Source organism: Aethalodelphis obliquidens, unplaced genomic scaffold (assembly GCF_003676395.1).
Source record: "Aethalodelphis obliquidens isolate GAN/ISIS:26980383/991018 unplaced genomic scaffold, ASM367639v1 scaffold100, whole genome shotgun sequence".
NCBI lineage: Eukaryota > Metazoa > Chordata > Mammalia > Artiodactyla > Delphinidae > Aethalodelphis > Aethalodelphis obliquidens.
In genome coordinates this window covers 159,570-181,799 of record NW_020838044.1, presented here as the reverse complement: position 1 = coordinate 181,799, position 22,230 = coordinate 159,570, and the positions used below count along the sequence as shown (strand labels likewise).

General features: G+C 37.2%; 1 protein-coding gene across 2 annotated transcripts in view; it reads right to left on the bottom strand.

The window, feature by feature from the left end:
• NTNG1 (netrin G1) overlaps window positions 1–22,230 on the bottom strand; it is a 162,599-nt gene that overhangs the window by 60,300 nt on the left and 80,069 nt on the right. For both annotated transcript variants that reach the window (XM_027096233.1, XM_027096234.1), the window contains exon 3: window positions 21,489–21,515. In XM_027096233.1, the coding sequence (XP_026952034.1) occupies window positions 21,489–21,515 (27 nt within the window). The remainder of the gene's footprint in view (window positions 1–21,488; window positions 21,516–22,230) is intronic.

Sequence of the window (22,230 nt, the reverse complement as noted above, 5' to 3'; positions counted from 1 at the left end):
ACAAGGATTCAAAATATATCCCCCAACTATGATTTCAATCTGCACAAGTGAATTCTTTAAGTCTACCACAAGGACATTTTCTCCATTGAGAAAGTTCATTCTGGCTCAGCTGTGGTGCAAATCACCAGCCTCTCCACCTTAAATAGCTCCCCATCTCGTGAAAGGCACAGAACAATAGCTGAAATTATAATGGAACTGACCTATGCACACATTCTCATCGTCCAGCTGTGCAGAAGCATTTCTGAAGTAGCCCAGCCTGCATAACTCACAGTGCTGCCCTCTAGTGTTGTGTTTACAGCTCACGCAAATGACTGTATTTAGCAGATCGATATAACTGCATCGATTGGAGTGGCCGAAGCATTCACAATCTTGCAAGGAAGAACAGAAATGTATACAGAGTGTATACAGTCGCAGAATAACAGCACACTACATGCTTGGATAAAATGAGAAGTGGAGAAAAGATGGCGGAATGGCATTACATGTATGTGATTCCACATGACACATGGTGACCGCAGGTGGTTGTGACTGGCATGGAAGTAGCATCTGTTTCAGGCAGGAGAGAAAGATTGGACATTCAGAACATGATCGGAGAGTGTTAATTCTTGGCAGACAATATGAACAGAAGCATTTGCAGGTGTACACCTTTTAAAATTTGGGAAGACTCTGTTTCCATTGATGCAAAAGTCTAATTTTTGCACATTGAAAACTTCACTGTCTTTGCATCACTCCCCTCATTTTCTCTTCATATTTGCAATCTTAAAAAAGAAGGAAGGATGAATGTAGGCATCTAAGGCCTGAGTCTGCCATAACCCATGGCTCCTTCATTTAGAGTCTTACTATCATTTGTATCAAGACAGTAACTCAGTCAGAGTTTCACAGAAGAAATCATGGCAAATTTAATAGGGATCTAGACAATTAGACAACTCTTTTTGTTTTTTTCCAAATGGTAAGAGGAGAAGATGACTTCTGTAAGCCTTTCATCAGGCCAAATCTGCATGTTTGCTTATGTGAGAGAGAGAATACAAAAAACGGGGAGATTATTGGTATGAAAAAAGTGCTCTTAAGATTTCCTTTTCTTGCAAGTTTCAAGCTAAGTCTGCTACAAAAGAAGAGTCAGGCAGTTACTGTACCCTCAGATTGCTTTTCCTTTGTCTCCCCAAAATATTGGAGGAGGCTCTGAGGCTTAGGGGTGATGGTGATAAGAACTAGACAAGGAGACATAGGGAAGGGTGGAGAGTGACTAGATTGTCTTTCTTTTGCACCTCAACCAAAGCAAGTCATTAATCTAATTCAACCTTTTTTTTCTTTTTTCTTTTTTTTGCGGTACTTGGGCCTCTCACTGCTGTGGCCTCTCCCGTTGAGGAGCACAGGCTCCGGACGCGCAGGCTCAGCGGCCATGGCTCACGGGCCCAGCCGCTCTGCGGCATGCGGGATCTTCCCGGACCGGGGCACGAACCCGTGTGCCCTGCATCAGCAGGCGGACTCTCAACCACTGCGCCACCAGGGAAGCCCTAATTCAACCTTTTTAAAAGAAGTAAAAACAAAGCCTCTATTGGTACCATAGTTACTAAATCAGACAGAAAAAAAATGTGTGAGAAGTAAGTAGGTGGGGAATCTGTTTCATCTCCTCAAAATATGGGGGTAGGCCTAGCTCACATTTATAAGAAAGGTCAATTATGAAACTGCAAACCTTGTTTGCCTAAAAATATCCCTCTCATTAATGTCTGGCTTTTATTTTATCCCACCAGGAAGCCAAACACAGTCACTATTTGAGCTAATTTATTCATTCACTCAATAAATAATATATTCAGTTGGTCTATGTGTCAGGCACTATGTGAGGTACTGAGTTACTCTTTTGGCATAGATTAAAATTTTGGAAGCACTGCATTTGATGACCAGAGTAAAAATGAGTAAGTGTTGTCAAAATTAAAAAGGAATTATTAATAAAATTAATAAAAGATAATTAATATCTTTTTTTTTTTCTATTGGGTTGGCCAGAAAGTTCATTTGGGTTTTTCCATAAGATGTTACAGAAAAACCCAAATGAACTTTTTGGCTAACCCAATAAATTAACATACTGACACTCATCAGAACAGTGTGGATTCATTCATATGAGAGCCAGTTACTACAGTAGAGAGCTGAGGTCAAGGTCCCAACAGAATGAAATCAAATTTGGATAGAAGCAGAGGAGGACACCGGAAATGGTGAAGAGTGGAAGACACCCAGGAATAGGGTTAGCACCTTGGAGACCCCAGATGCTTAAAAGAAAGGCAAGAAGAATGGGAGGTTCCTGAAGGCAAGCCCCTTCCTCTACAGGAGGCTAGCTTTGCCATGGTGTGCATGTGTGCTAGGGCTGGGGAGTGGGAGTGGGAGTGGGGAGTTGGAGGAACCAGCGGGAGAAGGAGAGTTCTGGAAGAAGGAGGCCATATGGGAGATGGGGTAAGAAAATCCTGCAAAAATTTTGTAGTTAAGGCATGCCAAATTAATAATAGCAACAAGAAAAATAATAGAATTACATATTACCAAATTAAATTCTCTTAGAAAACAAGCACTTCACCCCCATACATTCTATCTCCCTGAGTTCAACCTTGTTTAAGCTGGCATTTCTGACTACCTAGGAAACCTAAAGGGCCTCTCCAACCTTCCTTAGTTGAGGGTTTGGAACAGGGAGAATCTTTCTGGCCTGGAGCCACCTCAGAGTAGTAGTTGCAGGGAAGAGACCCACGTCCCAAATCTAATTGTTTCCCAAGGACTTCTTCAGAGCTGCCTGGAATTCTGGAGGCGTGGGCGCACACACCCTGTCCTCAGGCTCTCCCTCTCTAGAATAGGCTCCTAAGTGGTTACTGTTGTTCACATAACCTCATCCTAGGTTGATTCTTGGTGTACCTAATATAATTAATCCAGATTTTTTCAAAAGAATCTTTTATGTGCATAAATTCATCCTAGGAACTTTTCAGAACCATACAGAAGTAAGTCCTCGTTGTCAAGAAGTTTGTTTAGTGGGTAAGACAAATGTGCTCAGATAACTAGAAAAAAAAGAGGATGTGCTTAAAAACAAAACCAAAACCAAAAACAGAGACACAAAGTGATATAAGGAGAAATTCATTTCACTTGAGGAGAATTAGGAAAAACTAAGTTAAAACTAAATCTTCCATGAGGGCCAGTAAGGTTTATTTAACAAAAAAAAAAAAAAAAAAAAGGAGGAAATGAGCATTTCCAGTGAAAGGAATAGAGTGTGCAAAGACATGACATTGGGAAATGGGAGAGAACAGGGCTGGAGAAGTTTCATAACATGGTTCCTTTGTGGATAAGATCTACCCAGTAGCCAATATTATTGGAAGTATTGAATGGTTCCTTTGTGGATAAGATCCACCCAATGCTGAGCTTCATCTGACAAAGCTTTATTCACCAAAAAACGTGTCTGTAGACATCCAAGTTCAATCAAGACCCAATCCATGAATCTCTGTAGACACTGTTACCTATTCTTTGAATTTAATGAATAGTATGCATTTCTGTGACATTCACTATTTGTTTCTGGGTTTTGTTTGAAAATCAATTTATTAATTTTGATAGGAGAGTTAAATAATGTAAATTCTATAAATAATTATATACAAAACCATACACAGCTTAACACTCAATATCACAAACTTCTTCCAGAAGATAAGTGGTTACTTTAAATGTCTTATAACCTAAGAAATGAGCTAATAGTAACTTTATTTCTTTAAAACTTCTAAGACTCTTCTGAGACTTTGATAAAGCTGTCTTCTCTGGACATGATGTATTTGAGAATATAAAATGATAAAAAGATCTTTGAAAGTGATTTGAAACACATGAGAGCACTATATAAATGCAAGACATTTCAGATGTAATTATTAGACTGCTGTATTATTTTTCAGTTTTCTGTTAATTTCCCACTCTTTAGGAACTGTTCTTTCCACATAGGCCCAGAATTCATGAATGATCATTAATGATAGAGTTAGAGCTGCACTAACTTATTAAGATCCTGAAGGGACGATATTAATAGTTCAATAATTCTTTGATCCTCTAATTCACTGACCTACCGTTTCCTCCTTTCCCTTTTTACAAAATATAGAGTTCATGGTCCATTCTTACAATCACTTCCTTTTATATGCTCTCATCTCCTTCACCCCCAACCCCCCCGCCCCCAATTACAGTCTCCTGGGAAAATCTGATCCTGGTTAAATCCAACTCTCCACTTCTCCATGCCTATACCCCAGCAGCTAAATGTGGCTGGAGTTTTTTTCCAACTATTTTGAAACAAGTCTCACTTTAAATTCATGACCATAAACTTCAATAGGGCCCTCAGGGCATCCCGGCAACCCTTCCTGAACCAGGAGGCTTTTGGGCCACCACTCTCTCTTGGTTTACCTCCTTCCCCACCTACCATTGCTTCTTCCTCTCTTCTGCTTTCTGTTGTATCTTCTCAAATGACTCAGGGCTTAGCCCTTGGACCTCTTGGCTCTTTAGGCTCACTAAGAACCAGGGTTTTTTACCCAACCTCATGACTACATAAATCATCAATATGCTGACCTTTCCAAAATAGTTATTTCCAGCCTGGACCAACTTCCCAGTTAGCTAGTGAGCCTTCATCCAGACTGATATATTCAACTGCCTTCTTAATGTCTCCACTTGGACATTTAATAGATATCTCAACTTTAACATGTTCAAAACTGACCTCATAGGTTACCTTCCCAAGCCTGCCACTTACATGGGCAGCCGGATCTGTCTTGGTAAATGACAACTCTATTCCTCCAATTGCTTAGGTCAAAATTCCCGGAGTTGCTCTTGACACCAATCTTTTTCTCATCCCGTTCTACCCACGCCCCCAACCAATCAATCAGCAGATCCTCTTGACTACACGTTTAAAATACATTCTAAATCTCACCACCTCTCACCATCTCATCTTTAGTTAAGGGCACTTGGATTACTGTTGTTGTCCTCAAACTGCTTCCCTGGCTTCCACCCTTGTGATAGTCTCCTCCACACAGCAGTCAGAGTGACTCTTTTAAAACTTAAATTAGGTCATGACATCCTTTTGCCCATCATCCTAATGGCTTCCTGCCTCATTCAGAATAAAAGGCAGAGTTTGAATTCATTCATTCCCAATTGATCTGGGCTCATTGCTATCACTCTCCTCCTCACTCGCTGTACAATACTTTCATGTTGCTCTGCAAACATGCCAAGCACTTCCCCAGGGCCTTTGCATTTGCTGTTGCTTCTGTCTGGCCTACTCCTCCCCCAGACTTCCCTATGACTTGCTTCCTCACTTTGTTTTTAGGTCCTGCTCAAAGAAAATGCTGTGACTACTCTATCTGAAATAACAGCTCCTGACCCAAACGCATTAATCCCCCCTCCCACATTTACTAATCCTGTTTAATTTTTTTGTAGAACCTAGAGTATCTGAAGACTAAATTAAAAAAAAAATTTCTCCCCTATACTTTGAGTGTAAATAAATGTGTGCAGACTGTGTCCATTTTGTTCACAGATGTAAACAGAACTCAAAATACTAAGCATTCAAAAAATGTTGTCGAATGAATGAATCGATGTCAACGAATCAGTGATGATCCTGAGGCATCTTACTTTGGGAAACAAAGGAAGACACAGAGGAAAGTTATTTTTAAATTCATTCCTCCACCATTCAAATTCTGTAAGAGTCTGGCTATACCTTAAATATTAAAGAGTTGAGAAAAACAACAGCCATACATCACACTATAACTGAGTTATTAAATATTTTAGCTGAAAATTGACTATATGTCTATGCAGATTAGTTTAGTTAGGAAAAAGGAGATTTCCAAAAATTGCTATGGTTTTATATACTTTTGCAATCTCAAATCACACTGTAGGCTATATTTTATTTTTCAGACAAGTTTTAATTACTGTTGTGCAAACAAGCTAACGGGGTCCTCTAAAACACATTTTCATGGTGTAGCATGGCATGCGTTGGCAATGCATATTTATTGAGGACCACCTTATACCAGGGGACAACTTGAACGAGGTCCAGTCTTAAGCGAGAATCATAGCCCTAGACCAACGAGCCACGTTGGACCATGAAGCCCAGTCCTGAAGAGTCCAGTGCAGAGTTTCTCAACCTCAGCACTACTGACATCTTAGGCCAAATAATCCGTGGTTTTCCCATATGTTGTAGGATATTCAGAAGCATTCCTGGCCTCTACCCACTAGAAGCAGTAGCAACTCCCAAGCTGTGACAACCAAAATTTCCCTGGGGGAGCAAAATCCCCCATCTGATGTATGTGACACCATACAAGGCAGTTATGATAATATGGTACGTAATAACTGGCTAGTTAAGCGAGCAGCATTTTAGAAGAAGGAGTGTTCAAAGTTGCCTTTCTAGATCAGGAAAGATCCAAACCTCTTCTAAGGTTTAAAGACACTTTCTGACTGAGACTGGCTGGGGAAGGCCTGGGGAGGAAAGAGTTATAGAAAAACAAAAGGTTGGAGAGAAAGAGAATGAAAGAAAAAGAATGTTAAGAATAGGAAGGGGGGTGTTAAATGTCTTGGTGTCTTCTTTCTTACTATTCCCCATGTTGCCTCTAATTCCATTATTACGTCACCAATGTATCATAATATGACATATGTTACAGAATATAAGATAAAGTACTCTGAATGTGGCACAGGAAGGTTTATTTATTTATGCTGGGGCCAAATGAGGAAAGTTTATTCAAAGTCAGAGCTGGTGGAAATTTACTGTAGTCACTCAAAAAGAAAGGATTTGGAAAAAAAGACTTTAGATAGACAGAAGCTGAAGGAATTAGAATTCTTATAAAGTATTTTCCCTTCACTACATTAGCAAAGTCACAAGCCTCCAGGGGCCTCCCCCAGGGGTGGGAATGAAGTGGCTGCAGCATTTTCCTGATTCTCACCCACCTCCAACTCTGTCTTGCAACCTTAGGTAGCTTTTGAAGCCCTTCCATGTACATCATTTGATAACAATCTGGATTATTCTATGATAAATCTACTTCATTAGGTGGCTCTTCCCTGCCTGTGGAAATGTGTTCAGATCTCATTAGTGCTGTGACCCCAAGAAAGTAGAGATTCAATGATACAGGGTCAAATTTCAGGTCAAGAGTCCTCTTGTATATCCAGTGCTTGATATGACAGAAAAAAGATGGACTCTATAAGGTCCCTAATGCTTCCTTTCTCCTTCACCTCCTTGGTTTCTCTGTGTAGGTTTGCATATCATAGATAAGGAGGGACATCCCTACCGTGGCATCAATGACTGGCTTATTATATGCACACATGTCCAAAATAGGCTTGACACCCTATGAACTTGTGGCTGCTCTGTTCCTAAAGAACTTAGTTCCCCAGATTTCAAATCCACTTGGATTCCCCTCAGAAGGGCACTGCCAATGTTTGATATGTAAAAGTACATTGTGAGGAAATTTAAAGACTTGGTTTAAATATCATCGGTTTCCCTTTCCCATTTTCTGACCAGCTTCCTCTTTTTCTCTATACGACACAGAAGGAACAATTCAGGTTGGTTAAAATCTGGAAAATGATTTGACTCTTTTCAATAAGGAATAGGGAAGCTATTATGGTCATTTTCACCAAGTGGGTCAAACCAAATTTAGGTATTGTTAATAAATATATTTCTTTGTAAGAGGTGCTTCATGAAAAAAAAAAAAACAAACCAAAAACTCCCTAAAACATGACATATACCCAACAGTCAAGGGTGGAAAACAAGACACACCTGTCACATAGGACATTTAAAGGAAAATGGTGAAATAAAAACAGAAGTCTTTATGTTTCCTGAAAAATCTTCAGTCTGTGAATGACAGATGCTAGCTGGAATGGGCCATTCATGAGTCACAGATGAGATTCTGCTCACTTTCATTTAAAGAAAGTAACGTAACTATTATTTTGGGGTCATAATCAATGCTTAACCCAGTGTAGCTCTTCACTGGTATTTGTTCAAATTTATTTCAAACAATATTTGGAAGTAGAAATTCCAAGGTATTTCATTTGTCAAATGGGCACCATACATGAACCTACCATTCTGTTCTCATGAAAAGCATCCTTGAAACTCACTGTAAGTGAGTTTCCTTATTTTCAATGCAAATGAGTGACAATGTTAATACTCTAACATTCATGTTCCAAACAGGAACCTAAAGTGTTATAATTCTTATTCACACATTAATCTTTCAGAAAACAAATACTGCAGCATTTTAAATTTGCAGCAGTCAACTTTCTGAGTGAAGCATTTTTTTTCCTCTTACAGATGACATTCTCAGTACTATTTGATGTATTGATCGTTATCAGTCAACATGCCTCACCAATAAGCTGATGGGTACACTTCACAGATATTCCAGATTCATACAGTGCAATGTTTCACAACACATAACACCATGAAATCACTGTATGAATCCAAGAATTCCTACCTCTCTTGTGGTTTGCAACTTGAACAGAAGAAACTGTTGACAAAGTTAATTTGGGAGCAACTGGATAGGTTTAAAAGAATGAACAGCACATTAGAAACAATAGTGAAACGTTCAAATTGTAATTACTTATCATCAACCCGCTTGAAAAGTGGCCCTAAATGAAGAGAATATTTGTATTTGTTGTTTCTGGGAGTTTGCTTCAATCACAAAGGAAGTCTTGTATTTGGCTGAAAATGGTTTGAACTTGTCAGTAATAACGTTTAGAAGCTTTATTTTCAGAGGCAAAAAGAATTACCATTTAAATCAAGAACGCAGTTATGCCGAGATTATTCCAGTAACAATATGGATATTAGGATCCCCTACTGTTCTTCTCTTAAAATAGTAGTTGTGTTGTTGAGTTACTTAGCAATATCATTGCCTCAATTCACCATGTCTTTCTGTGTACCCGTAATCTCATCTACCTATAAACCAGTTAGATTATTTTTGCTGATTTGATTAGACATTACAGATAGTCACAATGGTCAACCATTCAGCGGAATCTGGATCTCAGTCTCAGAGTCACCTCGAATCTGTCCACCTTTCAGAAATGTAGTCTTTTTCTCGACATTTATTACGTATATGATATCAGTGTGTTAATGGCAGGAATTTCTAAGTTTGCCTGCCTTTCTTTTCCAATTGTTCCTGAAGTGTTGCTTGTGAAAATAGCAAAACCAAGGTAGAGCCTGATGTTCTTTGCAGATGTTGACCAGATAAATTATGTTTGCACAGAACTGACCTCTGCTAGAAAGTGCACCTTTAGCTAAAATGTCAAGTTCAAGCACTTTATTCAACTGTGAGCTTCTCAAATAAATTTATTTGAACTCTTTATCCACATTCTAAAAAAGTGCAACTGGCATTAACTAAAGATATTTCTGAAAGCTTTTAGTCTTGTGACACTCACAGAAAACATAGCAAAATAATTAAATGGGTCTGTTTCAGGTTTTAAACAATGCATAATCTTGTTCAGCACAAAACTTACTGTGGAGAAGTGTTAAGTCTTAGATCCTGTCTTGTATAATTTGTTGAGCTATGAGATTCAATGGGAAATACTGAGTGACAGTTCACTGAAGATGCTCTCATTGAACTTGCCGAGGAACAAAGCCACTAAACCTTCCCACAATCCTCACAGAATTATACTAATGGGTTGAGCTTGATCTGTATTTCTTCTTCCACATATGTATGCAGAAACTTGAAAAAATTCATTTGGAGCAGATGATTAAGATAATTCTATTTGCTAGTAATATATGTATCTAGGACAGTCTTGATTTCATCACTCTGATCAAGGACTGAAAATGCAGCCCTTCCAATTTGACTCCTCAACAAATTGCTAATATATTTTGTTTTGCTTAGCAGCTATTTCCTGGTTCCTCCTTTTGCTCACTTCCTCCTCCATCTGTATTCATTAGAGCTTAAAAGGAACATCCTGCATGTAACAAAGGAAGGTGGAAGCCAAAGATGTGCCTCTTTTTTTGTGAGAAGGAAGGACGCAAAAGAAGACAACTTTATTTTAATATAAACTATTTATATACGTCTATGTATATCTATAGGCTAGACGTTAATGTAATTTTAACATTACACTGAATCTTATGAATTTTATTGGCCAGTTTTTAAAGGTTCTATTTCTTCCTGTGTAACCACACTGCTGTCTGTCAGTTTCTTTCATTTATTTATTTATTATGTTAGAAGTCAGAAAATAATTACTGCTCTAAGGACAGAGAGAAAACACGTTGTTCTTAATCCTGGCAGAAATTATTGGTAATTCATAAAGGATAAAAGAGGGAAAGCCTCAGCAGAGAAAATACACTGTGACGTTGAAGGGGAAGAGAGAGAGAGAGATCCAAATTCCTGTCAGTCAGTAAGGAACGACAGTTGAAAAAACAAAACAAAAACAGGTCTTTTAGGGGTTGCAATACTGCCTTTATGTATTTTCCCTGACCCTCAATACAACTGACGTAACAGCCAATTTACCAAAGCAAAGCAAAAGTGAGACAGTGGAAGGAAACCTGTGTCACTCACAAGTTTTTATGATATATTATTTATACTCCCCACTGTGATGGCAACCAAACTCTAGGCTTCTCTTGGGATGGCTGACATTCAATGTAAATTTGATAAAGTGCTTGTAAGTTTTATGCTGTCTAATTTTTTCTACTTTTTCTACTTTTACTATAATATTTCTGGGACACTTCATATTAGAAAAAAATATTTGAATTATGATTCTTTCAAAGACATGGCATTTATGATAATGCTCTTATTTAGTGCTAAAAAATAGAGTATGGGATTTTCCCCCTAAACATGTGGGATTTTATATCAGTAGGAATTTTACATGCTCCTACCTTGTTTTGGATTAGAAACCTCAAGGGAAGAAATATTCGGCCATATCCTATTAAACTTTGGAGGATCTGCATGCACCAGGAAAAATCAGGGTATGTTACTTTCAGCTATAATGTCATTTGGTCTAAACAGAAAACTATATGGACAAAGACACAAACCACACATCTGCTTTTTAACTTGGTTGTGATGCACTTAACAAAACATACTCCCACACCAAACAAGAGCAAGCAATTGATGATTCCCAAAACATTGAATGGACATTAAATATATAGCCTGTTCCCTAACAAAGCCATATACATTAACTTGTGCAATAAAGTAGAGTGTTCTTACAAATAACCAAACAGGGACTTCAGCAATTCAAATCGTTATATAAAGCTGGTGCCTGAAACTAGAAGATAACAGGAAAGAAATAATTTCTCACTTGAGGATTCCATTCTCTGCAATTTATATTTACAGATACGAGCTTGTTACATTAGTCTTCGGGAGAGATTCTTTAGGGTATGTTTTAAGTGTGAGCCATTATCTCTGCAAAGAAGTGGATTTATTTCCTTTTTTTATTTATGCGATTTCTCAGAGAAAGAAAGAGAAAGATGACTGGTGGTTCTGGCTTAAGGAGAATAGTCCAAGGTGCTTCTGATCATATCTAAGGTTTGTATGTATGGGTGTGTATATATTTTCTTTATTTTAATATATATTTTCATGATGTTTCTAGCTCAAAATATATTTCTAAAGTTATTGGTTCCAATCAAATTATAAGCATTGTTAATTTAAGAATTAATGGTATTTCTTTCTTAGATTCACCTGTATTTAAAAAAAAAAAAATGACTCTGGAAAAGCAGGAGAAGAGCCAGCTTTAGGACTGGGGGCTTTAAAGCTATTTTTGCTAAGGTACATAGGCCATGACAATTAAAGCAGTCATTTCATGACTCAAATCTACCATTCACTGAGATCAACTCAAAACCATAACTCTAGTGTGGTCCTTTGAGACCACCCAAGTCCACAAGGAGAGTTCTTGCCTCTAAACTCCTATAGCATGTTACCTTATGTGCTCCTTATTTCTCACTGATAATGTGGATAGGCGTAAGTTTCAATATTGCTAGTTTACATTTTATGTCTATTTCTTGTCTCTGTAATTAGATTGGATCTCTTTGAGGAAGGGCAAAGCCTTCCAGAAGGCCTCAGTAAATATCTAATAACTGAGTAATTGATATCAAGTGGCTAGGCTACTGTAAACTGGTATTATCAGATTGTTTCCTCCATAATTAGATTATAGTGAATAACATTCTTGCAAGACATGGAACTTTCACTATGACTTTGGTTTTTTAACATTTGTTAGAAAAGCTGATCTACTGGTACTCTGTGTGTATGTGTGTGTGTATACACATAAAAGCAAAGGAAATCTTAATATTGATATTGCTGTATCCATCAAAATTTATGAATGAATAAAGAATGTAACAATTTTCCACATCTGTATCCAGGTGTTACTAAATAAATAGATATTTGGTAACATGTAGGCAAAATATTCAAGTTATTGACTGAATGTTAAGCCTACTTGAACTGCAATGATCATTTTTGAAAAACAAATGATTTCTAGAAATTGGTGTTTTTTTTAAGGTTTTTTGATGTGGACCATTTTTAAAGACTTTATTACCTTTGTTACAATATTGCTTCTGTTTTACGTCTTGGTTTTTTGGCCCCAAGGCATGTGGGATCTTAGCTCCCCGACCAGGCATCAAACCTGCACCCCCTGCATTGGAAAGTGAAGTCTTAACCACTAGACCACCAGGGAAGTCCCTAGAAATTGTTTATTTAGAAGAGATTTCAAACCACTATTATAGTTTTATATAGAAAATATATTTATTTATATTATTAGCATCAAATTAAGAAAAAATTAGTTCTTTTAAATGGTTCCCTCCATCATTTTCCGTAAGAGAGGCAAATACAGGTCATATGTGGGGTGATGTTTGTAAACTTAACGTTAAGTATTCAGTGGCTTGACTTTCTTGATGAAATGAAAGTAATAATATAATTAATCATTTTGTTAATAAGCTTTGCCAAAAAACTTAAGTAAAGACAAAAATTTTATACTAAATATAAGTTAGAAGTGAGCTTTGAAAATTAATTTTATAAATTAAGCTTTATTCCATATTCTAATGTAATATTTTACGCCTATATTTTAGTATACTCTTTTATGATTTTTCCCTAGGATGCTGAGGTTCCGTTTTGAGGATCTTCCTACATGTGTAAAAAATTAATGTAGGTCATTCTACTTTTGAATTGTTAACTACTTGACCTGTATGAAATTATCAAGATAGACACCTCAGTTACAATCTGATCCCTACCTGGCAGGTATTTTCTTCTGTATTGTGTACTTCTGATAGTTTTTTTGGGGATGGGAGAGTGTAGCTTTTGTGTTTGCGTGGGAATATAATTAGACATTTTTTTCCAAATGATTTTCATTATGTGGGATGCCTAACCTTCCTGACAACTTAAAACTCAGAGCCACCAGCAGTCATCACGTAGAAATCCTAATCTAATCTATACATATCTCTAGTGGGACAAAATTTTATGTGTGATGTCTTTTCCTTGGGAGGAAAAATGTCCTGAAAAAAAAAATATTGAAATTTGTGGACCCTAAGCTTCTATAGCATGTTACTGTCTGTGCTTACATGTTTTAATATTTGGTCATCATGCAATTTTAAATTTAATATCACATTTTAATTTTTATTTTGTTTTATAATTGCAAGGCCAAGTAAGAAAACAACTTAAAATTAGCCAGTTACTGTCTGGCTACTCTTGTTACTCGAAGATCCTAGCACATATAAATATTCAGTCAAAGTTACTAACAAATGTTTAATTCCCAGAAGTAAATTAGGCACATTGGAGTGTATATTCGTTGTATAATTGGGACAAATTCTGTGTTATCATATTCAATGCTAATAAAAGTCTTTGAGTAACATGAAGCCTCTGAGAACTTTTAGCCAGTGGCCGCTTATTTCGAGTAGTTAGACATTGCAAATACAAAAAAATATTATAATACGTCAAAGGTATTGGTATTGCTTCTAGGTGAACTGTTGCAGAATTTATTAATTTCATTCTTTCATGAATTAACTAAGGAATATCTTTGGGTCATATGAAGGTCTCAGAGTGGTAGTATGTTGCAAGGCAAAGGGTCCCTGGAATCAGAAGATAAGGGATCTGGTCCCAGTTCTGTTGAGTAGCTGTCTGGCTATTAATTCCCTGGACTTCAATTTCTTTACCTGTAAGATAAAGGTGCTGGACTAAAAGATCTCCATGGTTTCTCTCAGCCATTAAATCCCATCACTCCAATGGTTCTTTCATGGCCTAGCAGTGTCACACTAAAGTTCACAGAAGGATGAAGCCTGTTGGAATGAAGCACATGCCCTTTGGAGAATCTAGGGGATTTAGGGGATTAAGAATCCCCTGTGTGGAGGGAAAATTATTGCTACACATTGTAACTGTGGACCTTTGACTGTCATAGTGAAACCCAAACTGGAGTTAAGAAATTATTACTGAGGTAAGGGGAGGGATTAGCATATGTGTCCAGTGGGACTGTAGATGGCCAATCCTTCAAGAATAGCCTTTTATGGAAATCCCTACTTCTCAAGGATCCTCGTCCCATACATCTGGGAAAATGGATTGAACTCATCTTGATGATCTCCAAAGACTTTGGCTTGAGGAATATGGAGACCAAGACTACATACTCAACCACTGCCCCCTTTAAAAAGAAACAAAATATCTGAAATGCCCATCTTATGCTGCTACTCTATTGTCATTGCTAAAATTTCAAATTACATCTATGGGAAGCCTAGGAAATATCTATTTAGGGGAAAATTATTTAAGATATGGTGCATGTAAATAGAGCTTGGACTGGATTCAAATTCCAGTTTTACCACTTGGACAAGCTCCTTAACTTATCCGTGTCTAAGCTTTCCTATATGGAAAATGGGATAATGACACTACCTACTGGTTGTTGTCAAGGCTGAATGAATGAGTCAATATTTGCTTGTCATGGTAGTGAGCATTTAAGAAATGCCAGTTCTTATTCTTTTTTTATTGAAGTATAGTTGATTTACAATGTTGTGTTAGCTCTTATTATTCTATTTGTGGTTGCTGTTGTAATAAAAATATTATTGTAGTATAAACAGGTCTTACTGAATTGAAGTAGAGGTAATAACGTGCTCCCCCTATTTTGTGAAATCTTAATTGTTCCCAAAGCAAGTGATTTGGATATGTAGAAATCTCACTTAAGATACAAATTACTTTAGGGAATAATCTGGTTCTAGGGCCTACATTGATTAATACTATTGTCCAGAAAGCAATAGGAATTATTTTGGAATACCGTGGAAAAGATTTGATTTTTAACACAACGATAAAATGTTAATTTTCAAGTTTCTTTCAGTTTAGAAGCACATCAATTTAGACTATGAATCAGATATATATATCTTGCCTGATTTTTTTTTTTTTTTCCCATTAAGGAGAGACTCAGAAAACTGTTATGCGACAATTTGGTTGTGGCACTTGAAACTCCTTTTCATGAATCAGAAAAACTGAGATTCTAGTTATAAAAATTAGACTTTGGTAGAAAGTGTTTCTCCTCCGTGCCCCAAGGAAAACTCTTTGCACTGTAAGTTGGAGAGAACTAGGTTAGAATTGCTAAACTTGACCATCTATTGCTGACACCATAGTGAATCAAGCTGAAAGGGAGCTTGAAGCAGAAGGCTAAAAACACTTTATTTATATCAGGAAAGCTTCAGAGTTAGGGTTTTAGAATACTGTCTTCTATCACACATTCACTCCCTTAGCATGAATCATAGGCAGCTTTCAGCTCATTTTGTGGATACCCTTTAAAACCAAAGTAAATTGTGACTATGCTTTCCCATGTTTTTTCTTTTTTTCTAGAATACTCTACCTTATAGTGTTTCATACATTAGTCATTTAATTAAATGAGAAAGGTGGATGAATTCTAAAGGGTCCTAGTTTGGAAATTGGACATTGAGCTAGAAGCCTGCCTTGGCCACCAGATGCCTTAGATGATTCAATTAAGCCTTAGCTGCCTTGTCTGTAAAATGATGATGTTGGATGAGTGCTCTTTAAGTTTCCTAAAAAGACTAATTTTTACATAAGTTTTTGGTTCTAAAATACAGTGGGAAACAGGGTGCCACCATGGATATGAAAAGCCACTGCTGAGAGGATGTTAGTGAGCCTTCATTAAACATCCTTCTTCCAGGCGTGTATGAGGAAAACGTCAGGAAGAGACAAAGTCACAAGGTCCCTTTGGATTTGTAGAGTTATTGCTCTTGTTCCTCAGGGAGTTTGGAAACCACATTAGTGATGTCTACAAAGGAATCTATAGAAAACCCTAAAGCTCTTCAGAAGAAACCCCTAGGGCCTTGGAGGTAATCTTACCATCTTTACAGTGAGCTGCCTACTCTCAGAAATACAGCATCGTTAGACTGCCGGGGAAGATACATTTTAATGTAATAGTGGTAAGGCTGCCCTTGAGATGGCACACAGAATGTTTTTTGCTATGAGTGACTATGTCAATAAAGTAAACATTTGGATTTTTACAGTCATAGAATATGTACAAGCATGTTTCACAATTTGCATAGCTAATCTCATGAACTGTCACATGTTCTATAATATATGTAACATCTTTACATTTCCCCTCTCCCTCAGCTTACTGAGGATGTTTATCATTGATGGTGGTAGAGGAAGGGCACATTTTAATGTAGCTTCTGTTGACCACACAGTGAGATAACAGAAAATGAACTTCTGTTTTTCTCCAGGACACTAAAGTTCCCTGCACAGAAATGGGTCAATTCAGGGATCAACATGTCTAAGGTGCAATGTATTAGATTGGAAAGAGTCTGAAGTAGGAGTTAATAAATCTAGAATTTTTCTTTCTAACCTCTTCCACCTGGTATAATGTTACGAGCACAGCTTTCGGAGTCAAACAGGCCTTCCTGGCCGTATTACATTTGGTAAGTTACTCAGACACTCTGAACCTCCGATTCACCATTTGTAAAATGGAATTCTGTAGACATGTGGGGACATTTCCCTCCAGTTCCCAGGAAGTGGAGCAGTTAGCTGGCCAGCCCTCTATTGATATTCTAAGAAGTCTTCAGTGATACCCCACTCTTAGTTCACAGTTACATGTTGGAAGGTTCATCATAGGACCTTTCAGAGATCTTGGCAAATCTTTGTTTAAGCTAGGAATTTCCAGATGCCCAAACACAGAGATAACAGCAAAGGTACAGATACCAGCTCACACTTAAAAAGTGGCTTGACATTCTAAAGTCACCTGGGAAAAAGTTAATACATGAAAAAAGTCAACATTGCTCAAGGTGGGCAATTGTTGTTTGCTAAAGATTGCTATACCTCTTGGATTTTTTTTTTAAGGTAGGGGATACTTCCCCCTTCTTCATTGGAATATTTAATTTATTCTTCAGGATTAAAGAAGCAGCTATGTCCTAATGTTCATTCAATTTTTGGATAACCACAAAGGTTTCATGAATGTGAAATGCTAGTTACACAAATATGAAATGGATCTGTGATGAGAATACTGGGTACATGATATAACAAAGTCCCAAAGGCATCTCACCTGGGACCTTAGCTTTCCTTCTAGAACATCAGCAAACAGTTCAAAATTAATGTAGCACACCATGCAATTTGCCATATAGCTACACTAGCCTGATAATTTTTTTCTTCATTATATAAAACCTAATTAGCTAAAGGGCGATTCAAATGAAACTTTTATTTGGGGATTTAGTAGTATTAAAGCAAAGGGAGAAAAACAAACACTGAAGCTCTCTGGATAGAATGAACAAGATTACTAATAACCCTTGAGTGGGGAAATGATTAACCTTGTTATTTTCCTCACGATCCAGGTTTCTACAGTAAATCAGTTCTGAACAAAAATATTTGGATGCTGTATGGAAAACAACTTTTACAAGGTCTCCAACTGGCATCAAATGTTTTCAAGTATGAAAACATCTCTGAGCTTTCTCAACAGGCTGATGAATCCCTGCAGGTAGCACTTCCCTTGTTTAATAGTCCTGCCAATTAAATCAAATTAGAGATGAATTTTTAACTCTGTGATGAAGGCAATGCTCATTAGAAGAGAAAGCAGGAAAATGGAATATTTCCCTTAAATGGACTGCTGTTTCAAATTGAATAAATTGAAGAGGAGGGGACAGCCAAACGCCTCCATCAATTTCTACACTTTATAAACCATGATGTCAATCATTTGAAGGTAATTTAAGGAAACAATGTACACTTGGGTTCACAAAATGTCTACATATGTCTTTTCTTTTGTTGCTGTTCTAAGAAATGGTTTTGTTTATTTAAAAATTCCAAGTTTCTTAAAATGGTGTTTCCTGACGTGAATTTTCAGTGGATTATCTGCCTTTAACCTCTGACTTGGTTACCTTTAACCTCTGTTATTTACTTTTTAAGTGATAATCACTCACACAAAGCTATTTGCACATTAGGCCAACACTTGTTGTTCTAATTATGTTTTTTTAAAAATAATATACTGTTTAACATAATTAGTGAAATCACTTGCGTTTCAAGGCTAAGGATCTGATAATATATGTTCGAACATAATGATTAGTTTATCACTTTAACAAAAACACCCACAGCAAACCAAATATTAATTTGGATCATCAGCATCAACAAATATTCACTTGGATAAAATTGTGAATGTTTACTTATAAGTGCATGATACATTTTACATAAAATGTGAAACCTGAATGAATTACTACTACATCAGGTAAAGGAAAAACAGAGCTCATAAGGCTCAGATGGCTACAGATCTATTTTGGGATTCATTAATTGCTGACATTATCACCAATATTTTTTCAGCCATGGCCAAAGCACATCAAAATGACTGAGTTTTAAATCAAGTACTTTTGGGATGATTGGGAAACCTATTTCCTAATAGATAGACAACAGCAGGTACAAATGACCTTAATGGGAAATTTGTTTCAAAAACATTTTTAGCAGATGATCGGAAAGGATGACCACTCTGTCTATGCATTTGAACCTTAATACAGGTGTTGACAGTTTGAAATCTGTACTGAAATCTAATAGTCCTCTAAAATCTTCAGTCACTGTGTATATAGCATATGTATATGAACTTATGGTTACATACATCAATAATTTATGTTGATAATAGGCATCATTCATTTTCCTTGAGATGCTCTTTGATGATGGGAATCTCATGGGTGTTACATATATTATAATGGCATCTTTCTGTGTACTTGGAATTATGTTCATTGATTCCTTCCTTGGGATAAAGGGAAAAGCCCTGGCAAACACCCAAAATTAGTTAAAAATCCAAGCAGCTCTCTCTTCTCTGGCTTTACCTTGGAAACCCCATTTCTGTGCCCTCTAGAACAGGCAGTGAGTCATCTATGCATGAATTCTTGCCCTTTGGAGAGCAAAGGAATCCATCCACCAGTGCACACAGTGAGCACCTTATGAGTCCTCAAAGAAGGAATGTGTAAATGACATTAAAGCAGCCTAGAAGATACAATCATGTTTGATGGTTTTATGGTAAATCTCTTGACCTTAAAGCCAGGCAATAAGCAAGCTAGTCGTGTGTGATGTTGGGTGACCCCTGGAAGCGCTTATATCCTGTTTGCCTGAGAACTCTGAGGGAACACCCATTGCACTCCAAGCAGAACAGCCAGAGGCATCACGAAGGCGGGGTACAAGCTATCACTTTATTTGTTAGAGGGTTTTAGTTAGGTATTAAGGAGCTAAATTTTCCTAGTTTCCTGATAATAAAGGTTAATACATTTTCCAAAGGCAAAACAAAGCATCCTTTCAGGTCACCATTGATTTCAAAATAAAACAAAGCAAAACTGGAATTTCCCGATTCAGTGTGTAAAAGGTCAACATCTGCTGATGCTCAGAGATGGGGCATGTGGTGGAGGCGGCCGAATGAGATGTTGGGTGAGCAGTACAGTCAGAAATTCCATGCAACATACGATTGACACTCTGAACAGAAACACACCCTAACACCAAAGAACTACTTTCCATCCATCCATTTCTGAAACTTTTGACAGGTCAGATCACCATAGCAGCCTCAATTATCTGTCTCAGTTTGCTTCTGTTTGGTTCCCTTTTGCTCCAAAATGTATGCGCAAATGCAATTGTCAAGGCCTGAAAGGAGCACAATGTGGCGTATTTATACAGTTAGGCAAACGCCAAGGGAGATACTACAGCAGAAAAATTAGACTATTAGATCTGAAGGTTTTCATTTGCAATTTTGTAGCACTGAGGCCATTTCAACAAGATCACAAGGAGGAAGCTGCAGCATTAGTCTGGTATCTAAATGAATGTGAACACTACTCCTATTTCTATTTACAAAGCGGCTGATTTTCATGGCATTTAACACGTCTAGTTCTTAACAAACCCACGTGCGGGCCTATTCTCAAGCGTAAGTAAACTAGGTTGACTTATAAATTGGGAGACCTGACTGCATTTATAAGAAGCGGGAAGTTGTTTAATCCAAATTAGGAGTGTATTGCTTTTTAGATGGATGTTGGGTATTGGAATTCTCCAATCACTGCTGTTTACACTTGTATCACCCTGTGTGGCCCAGCACCTATGACAAAGACTGAGGGGTGAAACCCCAGTGAAAATGCTTCTTTTCACTTACAGTGCATAATCTTGGCTTCTTCAGTACTTTATTTCAAATCAGTTATTCAGTAGCTGTCCAAAGGTTTTAGCCATCAGAGGGAAAGGGAACAATATTTAAAAATATGTGAGATTCGGCTCTGAAAAGTTATGGGGCATTTCCTCAGTGAGTATTTCAGGCTTGGTGTTTGGTGTCCTTGTTTTAAATGTAAAGAGGGAGCTACAGCCTGGTTCTCCCATGACAGCTGGTAGAATTCTCTTTGCAATGGTGCTAGAGAAATGTTCCACAGAATGTTGAAGAGAGATTTCTCTTTTCAATTGCTGATATTTCTACTAAAATATTTCTTGCAGGAATTTCTAGTATCCTTACTCTTAAATTTTGCATGTATTTTTTCATACCCCTTCGCTATCAAACTTGAAACTAAGTAGTCAGGAAAACACGGATAATTGTATTTTAGGAGGGAGAAATGGACATACTGATTATTTTTTTCCTTCATTCCTCCAGTAAGACTGATGATCACAAACCTACCTCTTTCAGGCCTTCACAAAGGCTAAAGTTTAATGCACTAATAAAATTCCTGCTCCCTGGTTGCATGGTGATTTCTTTCGGTTCTAATGAATAAGCCTAAAACATTCATTCTCTGCTTTTCTAAATTACAGTAGAAATTCATATTCAGTCCTAGGGAGAGAGTTCAAGTTGTTTGTTGGTTACCAGATATGGGTAAATAGGACTGTTTATATTTTTGCTAAATGAGTTATGGTTATGTAACTAATTGCACCTCTGTAAAGGTAGCCTTCATTGATTAACAGTAGTCAGGCAAGCGGCAGCACTGCCATATCCCCAGAGGAGTTATACACAGATAACTATTTTATCTGTGCTCTCACCATGTATGTGCAGAGAACAAACACAGCAATTCAATTCACAAAGGAAATACTCTCTTACGTCAGAAATGGACACTGGGAAAATAGATCTGAGGAGCTGAACAAAGCAAGGCTGGCCTAGAATTGGATTGGTGATTTTTTTTTACTTACTGCCAATACTGGAAATACTGGGGATACCTGGAGAGAAAGAAAACAATAAAGAAAAGCTGTTAGACATTTATTAGTATGTGACATCTTTAACATGATATAAAAATCTCAGAAACATAAACACTTGATAACATTCAGGTCATAAGAAAAATAGCACAAAAAAAACCCCAAATATATATCCATCCATTGAGACCATTTTGCTTTATTCTACAACTCCTTGAACTCATCAGAGTTGGGAAATTAATGTTCAACTTTAGCAGCTTGTTCAAACAGCTTCGTGATATCAAACATTTTGTGCTTACTTGTAAGGTTAATGAAAATTTTTATGTGGTTCAAAACAGATATTAAGCTAGGCTTGTGTTCTGGGCACAAAGACCAAGTCTGCGTTATATGGGCCTGTGCAAATATATCCACATATGCAATAGATCTCTTTAGATGTGTTGATATGCATGTGCTAGGTGTTGAAAGTCATTTGGCATTTTATCTGATTAACGACATATAACCATCATTTTTAGTCTTCTTTTACTTGTCAGATATTTGGATTAAATTCTGTAATAGAAATTAAATTGAGCAGAATGATTCAAGAGTACATTAGGTTGTTCGATTTGGGCTTCGTCGATTTTTCAGCTTCTACTTTAATTGCCAAGCTCTGCTGAGGTGGTAGAACCATTTCAGAATGTGACTGAACTTGGTATAAATGTGGACATGAATTTAGTCTGCATCTGGATGAAAACCCCTAGGCAAG